Consider the following 21,933-nt stretch of genomic DNA (forward strand, 5'->3'; position numbering starts at 1 on the left):
CACTGGCGACACCGCCCCCCAGAATGAGCTCACTGCTCCTAGAGGACCGCCAGGCTTCAAGGGAGGGGGGCTCACCTCCACAGCGGGGTCTGTAAAGCCTATGTTTAGGCCCAACCTTTAAGAAGCTGATGAGTATAGGAGAGCCAAGTGCTTCCTGGCTGGAAAGGAGACTCTTTTCCAAAGCCACCTATTCTGGGGAGTTGCCCACAGCCACAGCCTTCTGCCCAAGCCTGGTTGGCTCCGCAGGTCAGATCTTGCTCCATGAGATGAGAGATAACAGGTAATTGAAGTGAGCACCAACAACTCCTAAGGCCCCAGTAGGTCCCTGAGTCCTGTGATGAACACCTACCCACCCCACCCCCAGCTATCCCTGATTTGGTCCCTGCTAGGTATAGCTGTTGCCTAGGAGAAGCAGCAGAAATATCCTGAATTCTCAAAGCAATCAGGTGCAGTCCAAAAGCCTGGGAGTGTGCAGGGTGGTCCAAAGAGCCAACTCTCCGTGCACTTGGCAGACATAGGCATTACCTAATATTGTCAAGCTCTCTCTTCCTCTTCTACATGCCTGTTTCCTGGTAGCTTCAGATTCAACTTAAATGTCACTTCCTAGGGAAAGGCCACATCAAAAGCAATGCCATTTTAAATTTTGTTATTTTATCATTTTGCCTGCAACCCCAGTATGAGCTACATTTTGCATCATGCCAGTGTGTACACACACAACGAAAATAGATATTGCAAATGAGATTTCCCTTAATACCTACTATATATATACATATTATATATATATTATATATAGTGTGTGTGTGTGGTGTGTGTGTGTGTGTGTGTGTGTGTGGAGAGAGAGAGAGAGAGAGAGAGAGAGAGAGAGAGAGAGAGAGAGAGAGAGAGAGACTAGGTTTCACTATGTAGCTCAGGCTGATCTGGAAATCACTATGTAGCACTCAGACTGGGCCTTGAAGTGGCAATCCCCCTTATTTCTGCCTCCCAAGTGCTGGAATAACATGCCTGTTTGGCTTGTTTTCCTAGTCTATATAATCAAAAAGGGAGGTGGCACCTAGCAGGCATCCCAGCACTCTGGAGACCGAGACAATAGAGGATGCCAAGTTCTAGGCCAGCCTAGGCTGCAGAGTAAAATGAAAGAGGGAAGAAGGGGAGGAGGGGAAAATTGAAGGGAGGAAAGAAGAGAAGTTCAGGATGGAGGAAATAGGAAAGAATGGGTGTGGTGGTGCACACCTTTAATCACAGTACTCGGGAGGCAGAGGCAGGCAGATCGCTGTGAGTTCAAGGTCAGCATGGTCTACAGAGTGAGTCCAGGACAGCCAAGACTACACAGAGAAACCCTGTCTCAACAAATAACAAGGATGGAAAGAACAGTAGTAGGGGTTTGTAGCTTTGCTACTTTGTGGGCTCTTCTTTTTCCCACTATGTATCCCACCCTAAGCCCCATTTCACCCCCTATCACTAGGTAGGAGAGAAACAAAGATAGAGGTGAGAGAGGAATTAGAAAAATCCTGGAATCTAACTTCTCTTCTTTTGTTTCTTCTTTGACCACAGATACTAACAAACTGAAACCAACTTGCCTAAATGACCAACAAGCACCCATCCTGCCTCTCAAGGGCCCTCAAAATTATGCACCCTCTGAAAAGTTCCCAGAATTTTAAACATCACACAGTCACAGAAACTATCTGCAGCTGGCAAACCAGACTCTGCTAGAGCACAAGGCAAAGTATGGCTGCTGCAAAGAAGCCTCAGAATCCCACACCCAGGATGAAAAGAAGGACATAAAGTGGGCATGGTGGCGCACATCTTTCATCCCAACACATCCCAGCAGAGGCAGGTGGATCGTTGTGAGGCCAGCCTGGTTTACAGACTGAGTCCAGGACAGCCAGGGCTACACAGAGATACCATGTTTTGAAAAACAAAAACATATTCTTAAAATATTTCTGTTTTATTTTTTATTTACACACACACACACACACACACACACACACACACACACACACACACACACACACACCGTGTTTTAAAAGAAACCAAACTTTCGGGGCTGGAGAGATGGCTCAGAGGTTAAGTGCACTGACTGTTCTTCCAGGGGTCCTGAGTTCAATTCCCAGCAACCACATGGTGGGTCACAGAGCACTGTATACATAATAAATAAATAAACTTGAAAAAGAAAAAGAAACCAAACTTTCAAAATTGTCACTACAGGGGAGTTTGACCACATCTGCAGAGTCAGTTAGTTTCCCTTGAAGCACAAAGCCCCCTCCAGGCACTATGCATCCATCCATTTCTACCTTTGTTCTGCTGGCAATAACATACCACATTCTGGTTTCCCAATAGGACCATTTACCCACGGGCACCATAGTCACATCAATGGGTAGGCAGACGGAAGGAGCGGGAGTGAGGTGCTAAGTATGTAGCTGGTTTCAGGAGCACTGACACACATTGCATTAAAAGTAATTGTTCCTTGGTAAAAAGTATAATAAATTAGAAACATTTTCTTACAACTTTGGGGAGCTGGCAGTTTCTGGAGTTTGAATCCAAAATTTAATTCATGCCAGCCAAGTACTCTACCACTGAGAGAACTGCACCCCACGCCCCAGTTTTACTTTTGATTTTGAGACTGTCTCACTAAATTATGCAGGGTGGCCTTGAATTCACCCTTAGGCTCATACAGGCCCTGAACTTTGAATTCTCCCGCCTCAAAATCCTGAGTGCTGGGTGGGATTACAGGACCAACAATTTTCTTATTTTTAGAATGTGCTGCTTCCAAGATTTTTTTCCCCTACTAGCCACATCTGCTTGTGGCTACTCTTTCCCAGGAAGAACTTCCCAGAGACCCACAAAATTAATGCCTTGCATACATCTTTTTTGTTGTTGTTGTTTTGTTTTGTTTTGTTTTTCGAGACAAGGTTTCTCTGTGTGGCCTTGGCTGTCCTAGACTCACTTTGTAGACCAGGCTGGCCTCGAACTCACAGTGATCCACCTGCTTCTGCCTCCCAAGTGCTGGGATTAAAGGCATGCGCCACCACGCCCGGCCCTCATACATCTTTCTATGCTCCCCCCCTCATCAAATTCTGATTGAGGTGTGAAGCCAGGCTAGCAACAACTAGCTTACCAGGTACTTGCTGGGAGAATACGCCCATGAGTCATGTCACTTGGGCCTATTTCAAAGCCTTTTCACTCTGGGATCCCAATTCTTTTGCTGGATGAAATAGAAGGGAGCTGCACTGCAGTGGGCTAGACGTAAGCTCCAGGTCTTAGAAAGCGTGTGTGAGAAGACCACAGTTGCCAGGCATGGTGGTGCATGCCTGTAATCCCAGCACTCGGGAGGCAGAGGCAGGCGGATCGCTGTGAGTTTGAGGCCAGCCTGGTCTACAAAGACAGTCTAGGACAGTCAGGGCTATTACACAGAGAAGCCCTGTCTCAAAAAACCAAGGAAAAACAACAAGAAGAAGATGAAGAGGAGGAGAGGAAGAGGAGGAGCACAGTTCAGCTTCCTCATAACATCTGTGATAGAATCTTATAGTAGGGTACTAGGGGCATTAAGAGGCAGAGTTCTGAGGCAGGTGCAGAGGGTGCTCCTTAGGGAGAAGGCAAACCTAAAATTCCTTGACCTCATAAGGAAGCAACTTGATTCTGTATGGGGGGGGTGGCATGGGGGAGTACTGAGCAATCACTCTGTAAGCAGAGGCCTCTGGGGGAGGGGCCAGCTCAGGGGGATGGGATGCTGGGAAATCTGATTTTGCCAAAACTAAAAAAAAGCGGCTGATGAATGGCCAGAATCCCCCCCCTCTCTCTCCCTCCCTCCCTCTTCCCCTCCCCTCCCTCCTTCCCTCTCCCCCTCCCCCTCCCTCCTTCTCTCTCCCTCTCCCCTCCCCCTCCTTCCTTCTCTCTCCCTCTCTTCTCCTCCTCCTCCTCCTTCCTCTTCTCTCTCTCTCCCTCTTGCTCTCTCTCCCTCTCTCCTACCCTGTCTCTAACTTACACACACTCCTGTCAGAAGTTATCCTATCTCGCTGCAATGCAGCATCTTTTCCAGAGATTCATACAGCTCCATTTCCAGGGACAGAAGAGGGCACTGTCTTTTAAACCCATCCAACAGCAACTCTTCTTCCTTAAGGACTTTTTATGCCATCAAAACGGGGCTGTAGTGGGAATTCTGAAGTTTTGGTTTCTTTAAAAAACACAACAATATTAGAAGATTATGTTTTTGTTTTAATCCCAGGTGTGGGATGTGGGGCTGCCTCAGACTGTCCCCAGCAGCTATGATTCACCTCGTGTTCTAGCAGAGACGTGGTTTTGCCTGCTGCAGATAGTTTCTGTGTGTATGTGACCTTTAGAATTCTGGGAACTTTTCAGAGGGTATATAAATGCTAAGGCCCTGAGAGGTGGGGTTGGTGGTTGGTTGTTGTTCAGGGGGTTTTTTGCAGTTTGTTAGTAGTATGCTCGAAGGAGAAACAAGAAACAATAAATTAGATTGAAGGCTCTCTATCTCTCCCCTCTATCCCTCTTTTTCTCCTATCTAGTGATAGGGGGTGAAATGGGGGGAGATAAATAGGGAGGGAAAGAAGTGAGGCTGGAGAGATGGCTCAGAGGTTAAGAGGATTGGCTACTCTTCCAGAGGTCCTGAGTTCAATTCCCAGCAACCACATGGTGGCTCACAGTCATCTTTTTTTTTTTTTTTTGGTTTTTCGAGACAGGGTTTCTCTGTGTAGCCTTGGCCATCCTGCACTCACTTTGTAGACCAGGCTGGCCTCGAACTCACAGTGATCCGCCTGCCTCTGCCTCCCGAGTGCTGGGATTAAAGGCGTGCGCCACCACGCCCGGCTCTATTTTTTGTTTTGTCTTGTTTTTATTTTTCAAGACAGGGTTTCTCTGTGTAGCCCTGGCTGTCCTGGACTCCCTCTGTAGACCAGGCTGGCTTCGAACTCACAGTGATCCCCCTGCCTCTGCCTCCCGAGTGCTGGGATTAAAGGCGTGCGCCACCACGCCCGGCTCTATTTTTTGTTTTGTCTTGTTTTTGTTTTTCAAGACAGGGTTTCTCTGTGTAGCCCTGGCTGTCCTGGACTCCCTCTGTAGACCAGGCTGGCTTCGAACTCACAGTGATCCCCCTGCCTCTGCCTCCCAAGTGCACCACCACGCCCAGCTCTCACAGTCACCTATAATGAGCTCTGGCGCTCTCTTCTGGCAGGCAGGTGTACATGCAGGCAGAGCACGGTGTATGTAATAATGAATCTTTTAAAAAAGAACCCACACAGTAGCAAAGATCAGCTACATTGAGGTTTCACCTCGCCATTGCCTACTTTAAACTTCCATAGAGAACTGGCCTGTGACCTTCACCAAAGTGTCGTCAGCCAGCCCAAAACTAACCAGAGCACTCACTAGCACCAGTATTTAAGACAGTCGTTCTCAGCCCCTTTGGCAAACTTCTGTTTCCAAAACTTTTACATTATGATTCACAACAGTAGTAAAATTACAGTTACGAAGTAGCAACAGAAAGACTTTTATGGTTGAGGGTCACCACAGCGTGAGGAGCTGTAGTAAAGCCTTAGAGCGTTAGGAAGGTTGAGGGGGCACTGATTTCCTGCATGCCCTTCTAGGTCTCTCCAATAAGGGGCCGCCTACCTAGATGCACATGACTTGCGGTAGAGGATAATTGCTATGGTCACTCTTCAAGGTAGCATTTCTCTGACTGATGCAGAATCTTAGTGAATGCCATGGTTTGCTAATAGGCCAGCAGTTCTCAACCTGTGGCTCCCTGCCTCTTTGAGAATCACATATCAGATATTGTGCATATCAGATTTTTTTTATTTATAACTAGCAAAATTGCAGTTATGAAATACCAACAAAATGTTATAGTTAGGGGTCACCACAACACGATAACTATACTGAGGTTGCAGCCCTAGGGCATTTGAGAAGCACTGCTCTAGGCTTTGGACCCTGTGTTGGCCTCTAAGGTCACAGCAAGCTTAGGGGCTATTCTACTCTACCAGATGAGAGCTCCCCCCCCAAACCCCCACCCCAGAATTCCTCAGGGCCCAGGGTGGATGGAACGGTGAGTTAGGCAGGCACAAGGCGCACACCCCCCCCCCCCCCGTCTGCAAGCATCACACAGCGGGCACCCTGTGGTTATGCCCGTTGGCATGCCTTGGGCCTTTGGAAGGCCACTTGGTTGTCCTGGAGTGCTGGCGGCCTCCTGGCCCAGTGCCCGCCCCATTTCCTCCCGGATGGAACTAGGGGGCAGAGAGGAAGACTGTGGGGCTGGGCTGGTGCAGGTGTGCAGGCCAGGGCCCTGGAGACTTGGAAGACTAGCGGGCACGGGTGGGGAGAGTAGAGGTGATGAGAGCCCTGCCTGGCAGCCATTTCTCTGCACTTTGTGCACACAAAGAGCTCGCGGCGGCGCCAGGGGCCCTGGAAGGGGTCGCTCTCGGGATTGGACTCTTCGCATTGCTGTGGACCAAATTGAAGTTGAGAATCCCAGGCGCTGGAGAACTAGGGAATAGAATCAGCGAGAAGCCAGCGACAAAGATCTGTGAGATTTCAGTCTCCCAATCACCAACCGGTTTGGGTTGGCTGAGAACAAGCACGACCCGCCTCTTAGCTTGTCTCTAGCTAATGCAAGCCCTGGTAACCCCACCCCTTGGCGGCCTAGCTCTCAGAGCTAGCCTGCGGACACTCAGGCTCTGCTAAACGCCGCGCCCTCTTCTTCTAGCCAATCCCACACCAGTGTGACGTTTCTGTTCGCCAGCTCCGCCTGTTCTCACTGCTAGACAGGTCTACACTAGGGGTTCCAGCGGGTTTAGGCCTGCCCTGAAGAGCGCGCGCAAGCTGCGTAGCCTTGGCTGTGACGCAAACGGGACGACTGTGTGACGCTACCCTAGCCGCTCCTGAGGCGGTGGCGCTTCCTCTGCTGCGCTCAGGATCTGTGCGTTTCTTGGGCCCTGTCTGCAGGCCTGGGCTGCCTCTGGCGTTCAGCACCGCTTCCCAGTGCCGATCGATCGGGTCTGCCATGGACGACTATGCGGTTTTGTCCGACACTGAGCTGGCCGCAGTGCTACGCCAGTACAACATCCCGCATGGGCCTATCGTGGGTACGCTGTAGCCGGTGGCGAGCAGAACCTCTCTCGGGCCCCGCTTTCCCGCGCTCCTCCCTGAGCACTCTCCCCACCTCCTCCTCCCCTCAGGTCCCCTCCCTGTGTTCCCCAGTGCTCTTAGGGTGCTCGGCTTGCGCCCCCTGACCGCCTCGCACCCTGTGTCTGGTCAGGCTCCACTCGCAAGCTCTATGAAAAGAAAATCTTCGAGTATGAGACCCAGAGACGAAGGCTCTCGCCCCCCAACTCGTCATCGTCTTCATTCTCCTATCGACCCTCAGGTGAGGCCGCCCACCTCAGAGCCCAGCAGAGCCCCTGGGGCACAAGGCTTAGGGGGGGGGGGTGTGACTGAAGCTACTGAAAGAATAGGGGGAAGCCTGGAGAGTAAATGGCCCTGCACTGCCCCCTTCACTTGCAGACATGGATTCAGCCTCCATGGACTCAGACATGTATGATCTGCCCAAAAAAGAGGACGCCTTACTCTACCAGAGCAAGGGTAAGGCAGCTGTGGGGTGGGCACTGACATCCTTACCCCGTGCTTTAGGGATTTGGGTACAGGGAAACCTCAGACCTCACCCCATCACTACCAGTTCTCAGGGGCTCCAGAGGGGAGAAACTGGCACAGCACACACAAAAAAGTTGGGGGTCCATGTGAGCAGGTGGGGGGCACCACTTTCTCCTCTACCACTGTTTTCCTTCCCAAGACTATGATGATGACTACTATGAGGAGAGGTATTTGAGCACCAGGACATATGGGGAGCCCGAGTCTGTGGGCGTGTCCAAGAACTTCCGCCAGCCGGGGATCTCACTTGGAGACGGTGACACCTTCCATCACCAGGTGAGTTGGCTGGCAAGCATACCCGGGTTCAGTGTGAGGGGATCCTAGCTAGGCCTGGAGACGGTCAAGGAGGTACTAAGTGCACAGAGTGGTGCTTAGGCCTTCAAATGGGGTTGGAGTCAGCATACAGCTATTGGGTCAGAGCTCTACATTGGGGCCTCCAAAAATGTACATTTGGAGATGGGCGTATAGCTCAGTGGACGTTCCACCACCAGCAGTACACACAAATGTCTCTGGGACTGTTGCATGAGTGCTGCTGTCTACAGAGGCCGCGCCGTCAGATTCCTTTTAGGGATGTACAGGTAGCTATGAACTGCCTGGTGTGAGTGTTGGAAACTGAACTCAGGAACCTAGAGCCATCTCTCCAGCCCATAACTTTTTTGATCACTGGTCTGGCCTCTAGGATGTGATTACACTTGTGGGAAACCACCCTTCCCCAGTTGCTAACCCCAACTACCCTGCAGGTGCGCGATGACATTTTCTCTTCTTCAGAAGAGGAGGGCAAGGATAGGTGAGTAGTAGACACACATTGGGACAGGGACAGATTAGGGCTGAGACTCTCCTGCCTACTTGTTTCCTTCCTTTGCCACAGGCCGCGCCCCGTCTATGGCCGAGACAGTGCCTACCAGAGCATTGCACACTTCCGCCCCGTTTCCAGTGTCACCAGGAGCTCCCTGGGCTTGTCGTATCATCCTACACCCTCTTCCTCTTCAGTGTCCTCCTCTTCGTCTTCGCCGCCTTCATGGCTTACCCGGCGTGCCATTCGACCAGAAAAGCAAGCCCCCATTGCTGCTCTGGACCAGGATCGACAGGTCCCACTCTGGGGCCAGCTGTTACTCTTCCTGGTCTTTGCTGCCTTTCTGCTTTTCGTTTACTATTCCATACAAGCGGAAGAGGGCAACCCTTTCTGGATGGATCCCTGAGGGTCCTGATTTCAGAGCAGTTCTTAACATGAGTTTTGGCTGATTGCCTTAGCAGTGTTTGTTGGGGGTGGGGTGGGGGCTATTTTGTGTGTTTTAGTTAGGGGGTGCAGGGCCTAGCCTAGGGCAATGCTTGTCTCCCACCTCATCCTGCCAAGGAAGCAGCAAATGTTGGCCTTCCACATCTCAGTAGGCCCACATGTGCCTTCCTCTAGCCTGAGGGCTCATGGAGGGGGCGAGGACCTCACTTCATTAGAGGAAAGCTTGGTGGTGGTGGTAGTTCTCATGCATGCCTGTTTGTTGTCACATTTTCAGGGGATATTAACCAAAGGCCACCTTGGCTTTGTTTTCGTGGACACAATAAAAATAACATGTTTATTTTTACCTTGTTGGCTTTTCCTACTGGGGTGGGAGCTGGCCTGTCATGGCACAGGTGCTTGGTCTTGAATCCCAAAAGTCACTGCCCCTTTTCCCTTTGGTTGTGCTTGGTCTTAATGAAGGAATCAAATGCTACCCACGGACAAGTATATGTTTTGGTTGCAGGTTTTATTTCTAGGCTCACTCCCTGAAGCACTTATAACTACTTAGAAAAATAATTACCATAGAAACAAATGTGTGGATAAGCTCATGGGAAATGCATGACTACACATGCAGATACTTTAGCCAGGAGAGGCCGCACACCGACATCTTAGGTTATAAGGATAGAAAAGAAATAGGCATCCTGCCAGTAGATTGTTGCTCAGCTCCTGTGATTGGTGATCATTTGATGGCATGGGAGTAGAGTCAAAGATTATAGCATTCCTATAAGTATCCGGATTCTTTGCCTGTTCTTGCTTAGTTTCCTGTCCTGGATACATATTACATAATATTTGAAAGGTTTTATCCAGGCATGGTGATGTGCACCTTTAATCCCAGCACTTAGGAGGCAGAAGTATTAGCATCTCTTTGAATTTGAGGCTACTGTGATCTGCATGTTGGAGTTCCAGGACAGCATCTTCAAATAAAAATTGAAAAATTAAGTCCTGCGCTGCAGAGTTAATGATTCAGTAGTTAAGAGTACATGTTACAGCCGGACATGGTGGCGCACACCTTTAATCCCAGCACTTAGGAAGCAGAGGCAGGTGGAGCTCACTGAGTTCAAGGCCAGCCTGGTCTACAAAGTGAGTCCAGGGCAGCCAGGGCTACACAGAGAAACCCTGTCTCCGAAAAACATAACGAAAGCAAAACCCAGAGTCCAATGTCCCATACAGTCTTGCATTGGTGGCAATATACTAGCAACAGCGAAGGGAGGCGCATCAGCAAGCACACGTTTTTCATAGGCAGTAGGATGAAGTCTAGCCAAGGGTGGGGCCTTCGCTTCGGTTCTTGCCTGACTTGCTCCTTGATGCAGACAACTAGGAATTATCCCAGCTTCTCATCTGGGATAGCAACCACACAGTGTTTGTCTATGTATCCTGGGCTCCTGAACACTCGGGCTCTTGGCTATGACCCTTATTACCACCCTCTTTGTTTGTTTTTTGGGTTTTGTTTGTTTGTTTAGTTAGTTGGTTTTTCAAGACAGGGTCTCTCTGTGTAGCCTTGGCTTTCCCGGACTCACTTTGTAGACCAGGCTGGCCTCGAACTCACAGAGATCCACCTGCCTCTGCCTCCCCAGTGTAAATAACATATTTTAAAAACTTTAATAATAGGGAGCCAGGCATGTTGGTGCACACCTTTAATCCCACTACTTGGAGGCAGAGGCAGGCAGATCTCTGAGTTCATGGCCAGCCTGGTCTATAAAGTGAGTTCTGAACAGCCAGCGCTACACAGAGAAACCCTGCCTAAAAAAGTGATAATAGGGCCAAACTTGGTGGCACTCATTTTTTATAAAGATTTATTTATTTATTTGTTACATACACAGTGTTCTGCCTGCATGTATGCCCACAGGCCAGAAGAGGGCCCCAGATCTCACTTTAGATGGCTGTGAGCCACCATGTAGTTGCTGGGAATTGAACTCAGGACCTCTGAAGAACAGCCCGTGCTCTTAACCTCTGAGCCATCTCTCCAGCCCAGCACTCATTTTTAATCCCAGCAGTGGGGAGGCATGGGCATGTGGATCTTCTCAATTCAAGGCCAGCCTGGGCTACACAGTAAAATCCTGCCTAAAAATATAATACGTGGGGTCTAGAGAAATGATTCAGTGCTTAAGAGCACTTGCGAAGGGCTGGAGAGATGGCTCAGAGGTTAAGAGCACTAGCTGTTCTTCCAAAGGTCCTGAGTTCAATTCCCAGCACCCATAATGGCTCACAGCCATCTATAATGAGATCTGGTGCCCTCTTTTCTATAAAAGAGCCAGGCGAGGTGGCCCATGCCTTTAATCCCAGCCTGGTCTACAAAGTGTGTCCAGGACAGGCAGGGCTATTACAAAACAAAACACCCAGTCTGGGGAAAAAAAAAAAAAAAAGAGCAAACAAACAAATAAAAAAACAAAACAAAAAAAGCTTGCTGATCTTCCAGAAGAGAATTTCAGTCCCCTACATCCGTGTCTCACAGCTCACAAACACCGGCAACCCTAATACCAGGTAATCCAACACTCTTCTGGATTTTTTTAGTCATCTGCATGCATGTGATATGAATATCCACTCAGACACACACGAATAATATAGGCCTGGTGGTGGTGGCACATAACCTTAATCCAAGCCCTTAGGAGGCCGACAAAGGAGGATCTCTGAGTTTGAGGCCAGCCTGGCCTACAGAGTGAGTTCCAGGATACCCAGAGTTACACAAGAACCACTGTCTTCAAAAAAACAAAACAAGGGGCTGGTGAGATGGCTCAGAGGTTAAGAGCACCCTCTGCTCTCCCAAAGGTCCTGAGGTCAATTCCCAGTAAACCACATGGTGGCTCACAGCCATCTATAATGCCCTCTTCTGGTGTGCAGGTGTACATGCAAGCAAAACTCTGTAAATAAATAAATCTTAAAAAAAAAAAAAACAAGCCGGGCGTGGGATCGCTGAGTTTGAGGCCAGCCTGGTCTACAAAGTGAGTCCAGGACAGCCAAGGCTACACAGAGAGAAGCCCTGTCTTGAAAACCAACAACAAATGAAAACACAAAAAAGTTATTTTGTTACTTGGCTTGCTTGTTTGTTTTTGACACATTGTTTCTCTGTGCAGCCTTGGCTGTCCTGGGCTCGCTTTGTAGAGCATGCTGGCCTCGTACTCACAGCGATCCTCCTGCTTCTGTCCTCTGTCTCCCCCAAGAGCGCTGGGATTAAAGGCATATACCACTATCCCCAGCTCAAAAAAGTTATTTAAAATAGGTTTTTGTGGACTGGTGAGATGGCTCAGTGGCAAGAGCACCGTCTGCTCTTCCAGAGGTCCTGAGTTCAATTCCCTGCTATCACATGGTGGCTCACAACCATCTATAATGAGATTTGATGCCTTCTTCTGGCGTGTAGACAGAGCACTCATATATTAAACAAAATACAGAATAATTAAAAATAAAATAGTGTCTTACTATGTAGCCTAAACTAGCCTGGAATTCAAGACTACCTCAACCTCCCAAGTACTGGGGTTACTGGCATGAGCCACCCCCACTTAATGACATTGTTTTATGTGTTTGAAATATAAAGGAAATAAGCCAGGCTGGTAGCACACACATGTAATCCCAACATAGGAGAAGCTGAACTGGGAGGATTGTTAATACAAGGAAGAGCAGGACGTGGTGGTGCACGCATATAATCCGCACTGGGGAGGCAGAAGCAGGAGGATCTTGTGAGTTCGAGGCCAGCCTGGTCTACAAAGTGAATCCAGGACAGCCAGGGCTACACAGAGAAACCCTGTCAAAAAAACAGGAAAAAAAAGAAAGAAAGAAAAAGAAAATGAATACAAGGTTAGTTGGGCATGGTGGCACACGCCTTTAATTTCACCATGCTGGAGGCAGAGGCAGGCACATCCCCATGAGTTCAGAGCCAGCTTGGTCTACAGAAAGAGTTCCAGGACAGGCAGAACTAAACAGAGAAACCCTGTCGTGAAACCCCAAAAACAGGTCGGGCCTGCTGGCACACCCCTTTAATCCCAGTACTTGGGAGGCAGAGGCAGGCAGATCTCTGTGAGTTCGAGGCCAGCCTGGTCTATAAAGTGAGTCCAGGACAGTCAAGGCTGCACAGAGAAACTCTGTCTTGAAAAAAGCAAACAAAAACAAAACAACAGCAACAAAAAATCCCAACAACCCAAAAACAAGAAAAGGAAGACTGACCTTACTATGTCAGACTTCCCCGATTTTCATTCATTCCTCAAGGGCTCCCAGGTTCATCCATGGCCAAGGACCAAATAGAAAGTCCCTGGGCACTGAAGAGATGGCTTAGGGGTTAAGAGTATTGACTGCTCTTCCAGAGGACCTGGGTTCAGGTCACAACACCTACATGGTTGCTCATAGCCATCTGTAACTCCAGTTGCAGAAAATCTGATGGCTTTTGCTGGCCTCCACAGGCACCAGGCATGTATGTGGCAAACACTTATGGACATAAAAATTAAAATAATAAAAGGTCAGCCAGGCGTGGTGGCGCATGCCTTTAATCCCAGCACTGGGGAGGCAGAGGCAGGAGGATCGCTGTCAGTTCGAGGCCAGCCTGGTCTACAAAGTGAGTCCAGGACAGCCAGGGCTGTTACACAGAGAAATCCTGTCTCGAAAAACCAAATGAAATAAAATAAAATAAAGTGCCCTGCCTACACATATACCTGCACACCAGAAGAGAGCATCAGATCAGATGCCATTATAGATGTCTGTGAGCCACCATGTGGTTGCTGGGAATTGAACTCAGGACCTCTGGAGGATCAGTCAGTGCATTTAACCTCTGAGCCATCGATCTCTCCAGCCCCTTGTGTTTTCTTTTTATTCTGGATCCAGACTTTGCACACCTAGTACTAGCATCCTTCCTAGGAGGAGGGAAGCTCACAGAAGACACTGGCCAAGGGACAGGCAGACACAACTAGATAAGGCCTCCCTTGGCCCATTGTTGTTATTGTTCAACGATAGAGAGGAGGAGGCTGCCTAGCCCTCTGGAAGGCTCCAGGAGCTGCTCACCTCAACAGGGGACAACAGGCAGCAAGGGCAAGTCCTAACAGAAGGGGAGGGGACAGCTTCCCCCTCTACATAGCTGGGACTGTGCACTCTGGGACAGCACCTGCCCCCAAGTCACCCAGAGCAGCCTCTTAGCGCATCCTGGCACCAGTTCTGCCTACACGGGTCCTCACCCTCACATCCCCTTCTCCAGCCAAGGCCTGGCAAAGTTACTCAGGAGCCACTGTCCCAGGCTGAGATGGGCTAAGCAGGGGTCCCGCCTCCTTGCCTCTCCACTATACACAGGGGGCTGAGAGGCCCGGGGCTGTAGAGAGGGCAGAAGATGCCTGGCTGGAGATTGGGGACAGGCCTCTGAGGACACCTGCCTGGTTAGAGAGGCTCCAGGGGATGAACTGGAAGGTAACCTGGCCAGGGAGGCAAAAGGAAAGGAGGTGGGTGCCCTAAACTGGCCGGGAGCCAGGTGTATGACACCCACAAGTTTGCCTACCATCTTTGATGTGTCCTTTAAAAAAAAAAAAGGAACGAACTGTTTTGTGTGTGTGTGCCTGTGTACCTGTCTGTGGGCCACACTCGTGCCTACAGAAGCCGGAAGAGGGCACCGGATCACCTGTGCCTGGAGTTACACATGGCTGCTGTGCCACCATAATATGGATGCCGGGAATCGATCAGTTCTGAGCCTTGTGGAAGAGGAGCAAGTGTTCTTTTCGTTGTTGCTTTGTTCTGTTTTTTGTTTTGAGACAAGGTCTCTGTGTAGCCCTGGCTGTCCTGGTACTCACTCTGTAGACCAGGATGGCCTCGAACTTGCAGCAATCTGCCTGCCTCTGCCTCCTGAGTGCTGGGATCACAGGCGTGTGCCACCACGCCCGGTGGAGCAAGTGCTCTTAACCACTGAGTCATCTCTCCAGCTCCATGCCTACCACTCTGGACAGACCCAGTCACACAGGAAATATAGGAGGTACCACAGACTACCAGGAGGAGGCAGGCTGGGTGCACAGTTGTGGGCACCTCAGCTGCCTTTGCATGTGGGTGTCTCAGCCAGGCCACATGGCCTAGAATCTGCAGTGGGGTGGAGATGTGCAGCAAGCACAACAGACTCCATGGCCTGGCTCTGTTGGCCAACAGGTACCAGAAGCTAAGAGGCCCAGGCCACACAGCCATTTGTCATCCACAGCCTGACCTCCCACCCAGCGAGACTAAGAAGGGGAAGGGGATCGTTGGCTCCAGTTGGAAGCAGGGACCAGAGGCTGTTGAAGCTCCTGCTGAGTAAGCCCAAGACAAAGAAAGCCCAGAGGGAGTTGCAGAAGAATGACAAGGAAAAAGGAAAAAGCTTGACTGTCTGTAGGTGACTGTGGAAGATGATCTCTTTCCACAGCAGTAAGATGCTAGGTCCAGGCGGGGTGAGGTGGCACATGCTTTTAATTTCAGTACTGTGGAAGCAGAAATTGGTCTGTGTGAGTTTCATGTCAGCCTGGTCAGTCCAGCCAAGGCCACATATAGTGAGACCTGGTATTAAAAAACAAACAGCTAGCCGGACGTGGGTGGTGCACGCCTTTAATCCCAGCACGCGGGAAGCAGAGGCAGGCGGATCGCTGTGAGTTCGAGGCCAGCCTGGTCTACAAAGTGAGTCCAGGATGGCCAAGGCTACACAGAGAAACCCTGTCTCGGAAAAAAAAAAAAACACAAAAAAACAAACAAACAAAAAAATCCAGCTAGGTTTTGTGCCTGATGACAAATACGGGTCCAATTGCATTTTTCTACATGTAGACATCCAGTTAGACCAAGTGGATTAAAGACCTCAATATAAAACCAGAGACACTAAATCGGTTAGAAGAAAAAGTGGGGAAGAGCCTGGAACACATTGGCACAGGAGACAACTTCCTGAATAGAACACCCATAGCCCAGGCCTTAAGGTCAACAATTAACAAATGGGACCTCATGAGGCTGAGAAGCTTCTGTAAGGCAGGAGACACTGTCAAGAAAACAAAGCGACAGCCTACAGACTGGGAAAAGATCTTCACCAACCCTACATCTGACAAAGGGCTGATATGTAACTGTCCAACATGATCTCTAGACATCCAGAACAGCTATTGAGGCTTTGCTTGGCAAAGTTCCAAAGATCTGTAGCTGATCACCACTGCCCTTAAGTATTATGAATGGTCCAGGCATAATTTTGTCTAAAAGCTACCTTGAAATTTGCCTTTTCTCCTAAAACTGTTTTTCTTTCTATTTCTCACTTTGACTATGAGCCTTAATGACATTTATACTGGGAAAACGTTTTCCTACAGAGAATGTTGAAAGAAGGCATCTGTCCAAAGGCTTGAGACAAGGGTCTTGACTCTGACCATTGTGAGCAGTCAGGCAGAAACTACTTGAATAAAAGCTAGGACCTTGACATAACAGCACCTGGCTAAGAATCTGGAAACAGCCTAAGTGTCCCTCAGTAGAAGAATGGATAAAGAAACTGTGGTACATTTACACTATGGAATACTACTCAGCTATTAAACACAAGGAAATCCTGAAATTTGTGGACAAATGGATGGAACTAGAAGTGATCATACTGAGTGAGTTAACCCAGAAGCAGAAAGACTCACATGGTATATACTCACTCACAATTGGACACTAGGCCAATAGGCATGTCCCACGAAAGTCTTCACTTATCAGATTGAGATAGATGTGAGGACATGCTACTGAGACTCTAGGTAAGAGAAATATAAGAGAATGGGGAAATAGAAGGATCTAGAGGGTCCTAGAAATCTACTAGAAGAACATTGTGATGGGTGGATCCAGTTGTGTGGAGAGCGGGGACTGACTCTGACATGAACTCTGGTGCTCCATATGTGACCACCTCCCCTTGGTGGGGCGGCCTGGTTACACTCAGAGAAAGAATAAGCAGACTACCATGATGAGACTTGATAGCCTATGACCATATAGTGGGGGAGGAGGTCCCCCTCGGTCATAGACCTAGGTGAGGGGAATAGGGTGAAAGTGGGAGGGAGGGAGGAACGGGAGGATACAAGTGATGGGCTAACAATTGAGTTGTAATCTGAGTAAATTAATAAAATTTTAAAAACAGCTGGGCGTGATAGAGTGTGTCTTTCTTTCTCTCTTTCTTTCTTCTTTTTTGGTTTTTTGAGACAGGGTTTCTCTATGTAGCCCTGGCTGTCCTAGACTCACTCTGTAGACCAGGCTGGCCTCGAACTCGCAGAGATCCGCCTGCCTCTGCCTCCCGAGTGCTGGGATTAAAGGCGTGTGCCACGTTTAATACCAGTACTCGGGAGGCAGAGGCAGGCGGATATGAGTTTGAGGCCAGCCTGGTCTACAAAGAGAGTTCCAGGATAATCAGGGCTGTTAAACAGAGAAACCCTGTCTCGAAAGGCTGGGCCTGGTGGTGCACACCTTTAATCCCAGCACTGGGAAGGCAGAGACAGGCAGATTGCTGTGAGTTCAAGGCCAGCCTGCTTTACAAAGCATGCACAGGACAGCCATGGCTAATACAGAGAAACTCTGTCTTGAAAAACCAAAAATAAAAAATAAAAAGTAAAACAGCTGGGCGTGGTGGCCCACGCCTTTAATCCCAGCACTGGGGATTACCCTGTCTCAAAAAACCAAAAAACCAAAAAAAAAAAAAAAAAAAAAAAAAAAAAAAAAGCAAAACAAAAGAACCCTAGATTTTCCTTTATTCCTGTCTAGCTAAATAACGAGCCACCTCACAACTGCACAAATACCAATCAGGCCAGGCTGGGCAGGACACACAACTTTCTTCAGTGTGTGGAGATAAACTACTGTACAGAAGCACACAGGAACTGGATGCCTGTCACAGGGAAGCAGTTTGGCAGAAGCAAGCTAGGAGCTCTGGGCCGGGACTCCTAAGCATGTTGGAACAAACAAGCTTGTCCTGTGTACCAAGGGAGCTGCATCGGGGGAACTGTAGGGAGGTAGGCTCCCGGGCCCTATCCTTCTAGACAGAGCCGTCCCTATGATGTTTCCCTGAGGTGACACTGGAGCTATGAATTCAGCGTTGCAGTGACTGATGCCCAGACACGTGCTCATGGGTCAGAACAGTATTCTCCTTCTCGTGTCTCCCTTAGTTGCCAATCTTCTAGACACACCCAGACGTACATTTTGAACTGTTCATAGTGAAAATAAGGAAGGGGTGTGCTATACCTTGTTTTTTCTTTTGGAACCTGGCGCTAAGGGGCTCAGATGCCCTAGTGGGGCGTGGCCAAAGGCATGGTGACCGTCCTCTTTGGCTAGCTGGAGGTAGTGGTGTTGTCATCTCCCAAAGAAAGTAACATCTTTCCCCGGGTTAGAGTTGGGCGGGCCCAACTATCAGGAGGACCGCGGTCGCCTACGGAAGCTTTTAGTCGGCCTCCTGAGAGCTATCAGGGCCTATCATGGTGCTCTTCGTAGGCTCTTCGATGTGAGTAGCAGGTTTGTGGGTGGGTCTTCTGCTCCAACCTCCCTGATGACAAAGGAACTCGAGTCCCTAGCATGGCGCCTTCGCGCCATTTCCCGTAGCATGGAGGAAGCCCTGAACTAATTCTCTGGAGGCCCATAAGCTAGCCGACACCTGCGTGACCGTCCAGTTTCACAGAGAAAAACTCAAGTCTTAGAATATTGTCGGCCATTCGTTACAGCAAAGTCCGTCAACGGCTCCCCGCCCAATATGGCCAAGCGGAAGCTAGTTTCTCTTGTCTATGTGTCGAAACCCCATTCGCCAGCACGCGGCACCGGATTTCGGTATCCAGTCTCACAAGCACTCTGCGCATGTTTCGGGCCAGTCCGGCCTGGCACACATGCGCAGAGCGCCGCTACATCTATGATCCTGGCGTCTGATAGAGCGTCGACACCATCCCCTGGCTGGAACTCTATGATCCCTACGTTGGAGGATCGGCCGCCTATATAAGTCCGACGCAGGCGTGGGAGCGTCTCTTTTCCTCCGGCGCGGTAAGTGTGCTCATATCAATACATTCTTGTGGTGGTTTCATCAGTCTTCTTTGGGATTTTTATACTTACTCTGTGTCTGTATGCTTATTTTGACTCTTTCATTATAGCCACCGACGATCCAGTTGTCATTATGGGCCGCCGCCCTGCCCGGTGGTGAGTGCTGAACCCATGCAGTTTTCCTATTGTAAAAAGGGAAGAATAGTTACATTTCTCTTAAAAGACATTCTCTGGGGGACTGACTATCCGTCACTCAGCGGCCCTGCACTATAAACTCACCCTATGCTTACTTTGATACTTTGTTGTCGAGGTTGTGGGTGGGTTGACTCAGGATTACTTAAAGCCCTTCTGTAGGGCTAGAATCAAGTGTGTGTGCCTCTAAACCTCTTGTCTCACAAGTAAACCTTGTTACAAAGAATCCCATGTGTTCTTAATGACTTCCGTGTCCATCTTTGCTATTTCGCGGCCTTGTGCTTTGTGGTTCCAACCGGACACCAAGGACTGACCAGGCAGTAGTAGGCGCCACCTGTCGCTTGTCCTGCAGAGGGCGCCATATTTTCTTAATGTGGCTAAGGCGGGCCTTAGGTCACATGTTCTGAAGTCTTGATGAAAAATGTCATGTTTTACCCTCCTGGCTAGGGGGTGATAATTGTGCTTGGTTTTTGTTTTTTGAGTCTTATATTCAGCCTGGTTTTAATAAGTTGCCTTAGGATCTGCTTTCCTTAACGGAGACTGACTTGATAGTTGGTGGTCTCTGTCACTAATGCTTGCTATGTTCAGTTCCCACCCTCACCCCGAGTTTCTCTTCTCCAGTTACCGGTATTGTAAGAACAAGCCGTATCCAAAGTCCCGTTTCTGCCGGGGTGTCCCTGGTAAGTAGTGACAAACTTTTCAAACAGGATCAATTTTGTCTCGTTCTACCTTATTTACACCACGATACCACATATTTTTCAGATGCTAAAATCCGCATCTTTGACTTGGGACGAAAAAAGGCAAAAGTTGATGAATTCCCACTTTGTGGCCACATGGTGTCAGATGAATATGAGCAACTCTCTTCTGAAGGTGAGACCCTTCAGGCTTGGCACGGTTGGGAATTGTAATTTATCCCACTGCCTCTATGCCCTTTTGTTTGATGCTGTTTTTCCCCCCCCCCACTCAGCGCTGGAAGCTGCCCGTATCTGCGCCAACAAATACATGGTGAAGAGTTGTGGCAAGGATGGCTTTCATATTCGAGTGAGGCTCCACCCTTTCCATGTCATCCGAATCAACAAGATGCTGTCCTGTGCTGGGGCTGACAGGTAGGCTGGCAGTTTGGGTTTGGTGTAAAGTCAGGTGAGCTGGAGAGACGGCTCGAGTTAAGAGCACTGGCTATGCTTGTAGAGAAACCAATTCTTAGCACCCACATGGTCGCTCATAACCATCTCTAATTCAAATTCTTTTGTTGTTTGAGGCAGGGTTTATGTTATTTTGGCTGTCCTGGACTGTGTAGACCAGGCTATCCTCCGCCTCCCAAGTGCTAGGATTGAAGGCATGTGCCACCACAGCTACCTCTGATTCCAATTCTGAGATCCAATGGTGGCTTCTGATAGCACCAGGCACACTGGTGATACACAAAGCATAATACAGACAAAACATTCATAAATAAAATAATGTAAATAATAATACTTTTTAAAAGGATGTGGAGACAGCATTCAGACTGCTAGGTTACATTCACTTCGTGAAAAAGCTAGAACAAGGACTGGCGTGTGGATTTTAAAGCCAGAATGGGTCAACAGAACTGAATGCCACAAATATGCCACAAAAAAAAAAAAAAAGAAAGAAAGCCTTAAGTGCCGCTTATTAACCTTTGGGCCCCAAGTAATGTGCTTTGGATCATCTGACAGTGCAAGGTTAGGTAGATGTTGAAGGGTTAACAGTGGCCTTCCAGGTGATTGTGTTTGTTGTGTATGCCAGGTTGGCCTTGAACTCAGATCTGCCTCCCATTTCAGGAGGGTTTTGGGTTTTTTTTTTTTTTCCTCTTTGCAGCTAATTAAGCCGACCAAGTCCCCTTCCCCATGGGAACCTGGTGTGCAGTGGTTGCAAACAGCAGCCTCCTTGGTAGTGTATGCAGCCTGTTGCCTGTATGGGTTGCCCCAAGGGACCTTGGAGACAATGTTCTGGCAGTTCTTCAAGTCTCTTATCTCAATGCTTACTCTCTAGGCTCCAGACAGGTATGCGTGGTGCCTTTGGGAAACCCCAGGGCACAGTGGCCAGGGTTCACATTGGCCAGGTCATCATGTCCATCCGCACTAAGCTGCAGAATAAGGAGCATGTGATTGAGGCTCTGCGTAGAGCCAAGTTCAAGTTCCCTGGCCGCCAGAAGGTAAGTGGATTGAGTTCTTCTGTTTTCTTTTTTGAGACAGGGTCTCTCCATGTAAGTCTTGGCTGTCCTGGACTCTTTGTAGACCAGGCTGGCCTTGAAGAGTTTGTTTTCTTGTCCTGATCTCCTTCCTGAACTTTCCCCCCATTTCTCTCTAGATCCACATCTCAAAGAAGTGGGGCTTCACCAAGTTTAATGCAGATGAGTTTGAAGACATGGTTGCTGAGAAGCGGCTCATTCCTGATGGCTGTGGGGTCAAATATATCCCCAATCGTGGTCCCTTGGACAAGTGGAGAGCCCTGCATTCCTGAGGAGGGCTTCCACCGTGATGATTTTCTGTACCCTACCAAATCATGTTCAGTAATAAATCTCACAGCCAGTATTTGTATCTGATTTCTTGTTTTTGTTTCCAGGCTGGTCTCACAAAGACCACCTGTTTCTGATTCCCTGAGTGCTGGAATCAAAGGCTTATGCCTGATTCTTAAGAACTAAGGTTTTATGGTTTGGTTAATTGGGGTAATTTAATATAAACTAAGCATACATACAAAGGGTTAAAATTCATGATTTTATTGAATACATTAAAACCTGTCGTCCCTGGCAAGTGCATCAAATAGTGAGTGGATGGAGATAGATGGGCTAGATAAGGCTAGCCCAAGTGGTATGACAACTATTTAGGAAACAGGATTGGATCTAGCAAGCTTGGAGTAACAGGCAGTGCTATGAG

The 21,933-nt window shown here is 48.8% G+C and overlaps 2 protein-coding genes and 1 non-coding gene across 3 annotated transcripts; all 3 read left to right on the forward strand.

Annotated features, from left to right (window-relative positions):
* Positions 1-6,879: 6,879 nt before the first annotated feature.
* Positions 6,880-9,242, forward strand: Emd (emerin). Its single transcript, XM_051141749.1, has 6 exons — positions 6,880-7,088; positions 7,262-7,369; positions 7,507-7,584; positions 7,793-7,926; positions 8,391-8,437; positions 8,519-9,242. The coding sequence occupies exons 1-6, from the start codon at positions 7,007-7,009 to the stop codon at positions 8,847-8,849; spliced, it is 780 nt and encodes a 259-aa protein (XP_050997706.1). The 5' UTR covers positions 6,880-7,006; the 3' UTR covers positions 8,850-9,242.
* A 9,669-nt stretch (positions 9,243-18,911) lies between these two features.
* Rpl10 (ribosomal protein L10) lies at positions 18,912-21,591 on the forward strand. The gene is made up of 6 exons (XM_051141663.1): positions 18,912-19,006; positions 19,664-19,722; positions 19,805-19,912; positions 20,010-20,148; positions 21,050-21,212; positions 21,368-21,591. Exons 1-6 carry the CDS (start codon positions 18,984-18,986, stop codon positions 21,518-21,520), a joined length of 645 nt encoding a protein of 214 aa, XP_050997620.1. The 5' UTR covers positions 18,912-18,983; the 3' UTR covers positions 21,521-21,591.
* LOC127186008 (small nucleolar RNA SNORA70) lies at positions 20,870-21,004 on the forward strand. The gene has a single exon (XR_007830265.1). It is a non-coding gene; the product is annotated as a small nucleolar RNA SNORA70 (small nucleolar RNA).
* Positions 21,592-21,933: the final 342 nt, after the last annotated feature.

This window comes from Acomys russatus, chromosome X, assembly GCF_903995435.1.
Source record: "Acomys russatus chromosome X, mAcoRus1.1, whole genome shotgun sequence".
In the NCBI taxonomy this organism is placed as follows: domain Eukaryota; kingdom Metazoa; phylum Chordata; class Mammalia; order Rodentia; family Muridae; genus Acomys; species Acomys russatus.

Bases quoted from the DNA above. Each gene is read 5' to 3' on its own strand.
- Rpl10 (XM_051141663.1), top strand. From the start codon at position 18,984: ATGGGCCGCCGCCCTGCCCGGTG. The intron at 19,913-20,009 runs GTGAGACCCTTC...CCCCCCACTCAG, and splicing joins TGAGCAACTCTCTTCTGAAG to CGCTGGAAGCTGCCCGTATC. The intron at 20,149-21,049 runs GTAGGCTGGCAG...CTTACTCTCTAG, and splicing joins TCCTGTGCTGGGGCTGACAG to GCTCCAGACAGGTATGCGTG.
- Emd (XM_051141749.1), top strand. From the start codon at position 7,007: ATGGACGACTATGCGGTTTTGTCCGACACTGAGCTGGCCGCAGTGCTA. The intron at 7,370-7,506 runs GTGAGGCCGCCC...CTTCACTTGCAG, and splicing joins ATTCTCCTATCGACCCTCAG to ACATGGATTCAGCCTCCATG. The intron at 7,927-8,390 runs GTGAGTTGGCTG...ACTACCCTGCAG, and splicing joins GTGACACCTTCCATCACCAG to GTGCGCGATGACATTTTCTC.